General features: G+C 38.5%; 1 protein-coding gene across 1 annotated transcript in view; it reads left to right on the forward strand.

Annotated features, from left to right (window-relative positions):
* The first annotated feature begins 6 nt into the window (after positions 1-6).
* The window catches only part of TMEM19 (transmembrane protein 19), a 14,484-nt gene continuing 13,101 nt past the window's right edge, over positions 7-1,389 (forward strand). Inside the window, exon 1 of the mRNA XM_005884118.2 lies at positions 7-539. Coding sequence (XP_005884180.1) covers positions 347-539 — 193 coding nt within the window. The 5' untranslated portion in view covers positions 7-346. The remainder of the gene's footprint in view (positions 540-1,389) is intronic.

A 1,389-nucleotide genomic window follows, 5' to 3' on the forward strand; every position in this document is an offset into this window, starting at 1 on the left:
GCTGCCAGGACTCGGCCGGGTTCCAACTCCACTTCCGCCACTTTGCGGCACGGACCCACTGCGTCGGCGCGTGGGCGGGAGGCGGGGGCGGAGCTCGCCGTCCTCGCGACCGCTGATTGGCTGCTTCCGCTGTTCTTCCACCTTCCTGCCCGGGGTGTTCGGGTGTGAAGTGACCGCGGTCGAGGAGTCGGCCCCGTGAGAGCAAGCATTTTGTCTTTCCAATGGATCGTTAACCTCTCCACCAGCAAGTTTCCAGGAATAGTTTGCCTTTATATTATTGTTTTGATCGTTGGAAGATGTTGGCATTTATGTTCGCCTCCAGACAAGTGTTTTGATGGCAACTTAAATGATTATTTTTCTCAGAAATGCTATATATTTTCTTCCCCAGTTACTCATATCTTTTTTTTTCATGACAGATCTTGACGTCAGTATATGCAAAAAATATATAAAGATGATAACTAATATAGTTGTAATGAGCCTGATTATTTGCATTTCTTTAGCTTTCTGGATTTTGTCTATGACTGCAAGCACCTATTATGGTAAGTATGAATGTTCCGAGTTCTTTTTTAAATAAACTAATCGGTGGAATTTAAAATTGTACCATTGTGAAATCCAAAACTTATATCCTCTGAATATAAGTTGATTATGAATTGTGTTTACTTAACTTCCACAGCCTCGATTTAATTTCCCAGAAAGTATAAACAGTGCCTTTAACGTTCTAAACCCTTTAATAAATGCTGCTTGTGATAACATTAGTTACATCTATTTCAGAATATGTAATTATGTAATTATTTATGTAATTATTACATCTATCTTGGTGAGAAATAACTAAAGCATAGTTTTTGTAAAACAAAGTAATACTTTTAATAAGAATATTCATAATGTAGTTTATCAGTTTTGTCCTGTAAAATTTTAAAAAAATGTATAGTGTTTATATTTGGAGATTTAGAGGATTTGTTTGCTGTTTGGTCATTTCAAAAGAACAGTCCTTTTAAAGTCTGGGGCCACTTTGCATAAATAGAAGGTACATGAGACTCAAGTCTTTAAGGTTTTGCATCTGCATTAGAGCGTAAGTATGCATTTACACAAACTTCTTTGGTACGTCTATAAAAACAAAATACTGTTCAGTTCAAGGAGAAAAGTGAGAAATAGAGTGAGGACGTAAACTCATAAATGATTATATTGTAAGTGATTACCAGTTCAGACCTTAGACCTCTTTCAGAGACACGTTCATAGTGGAATAGGTGTTCTCCAGGGTACTGAAGCTGTCTGGGCTGGTCATCATAGGGAGGAAAAGGGGCCACAGGATACCTGACTAGCTCAGGGAAGACCTGGATGGTGGCCTTAAAGTAACCACACAGGATGGTCTGAAATTAAAACTTTAAAGAT

Source organism: Myotis brandtii, unplaced genomic scaffold (assembly GCF_000412655.1).
Source record: "Myotis brandtii unplaced genomic scaffold, ASM41265v1 scaffold82, whole genome shotgun sequence".
NCBI lineage: Eukaryota > Metazoa > Chordata > Mammalia > Chiroptera > Vespertilionidae > Myotis > Myotis brandtii.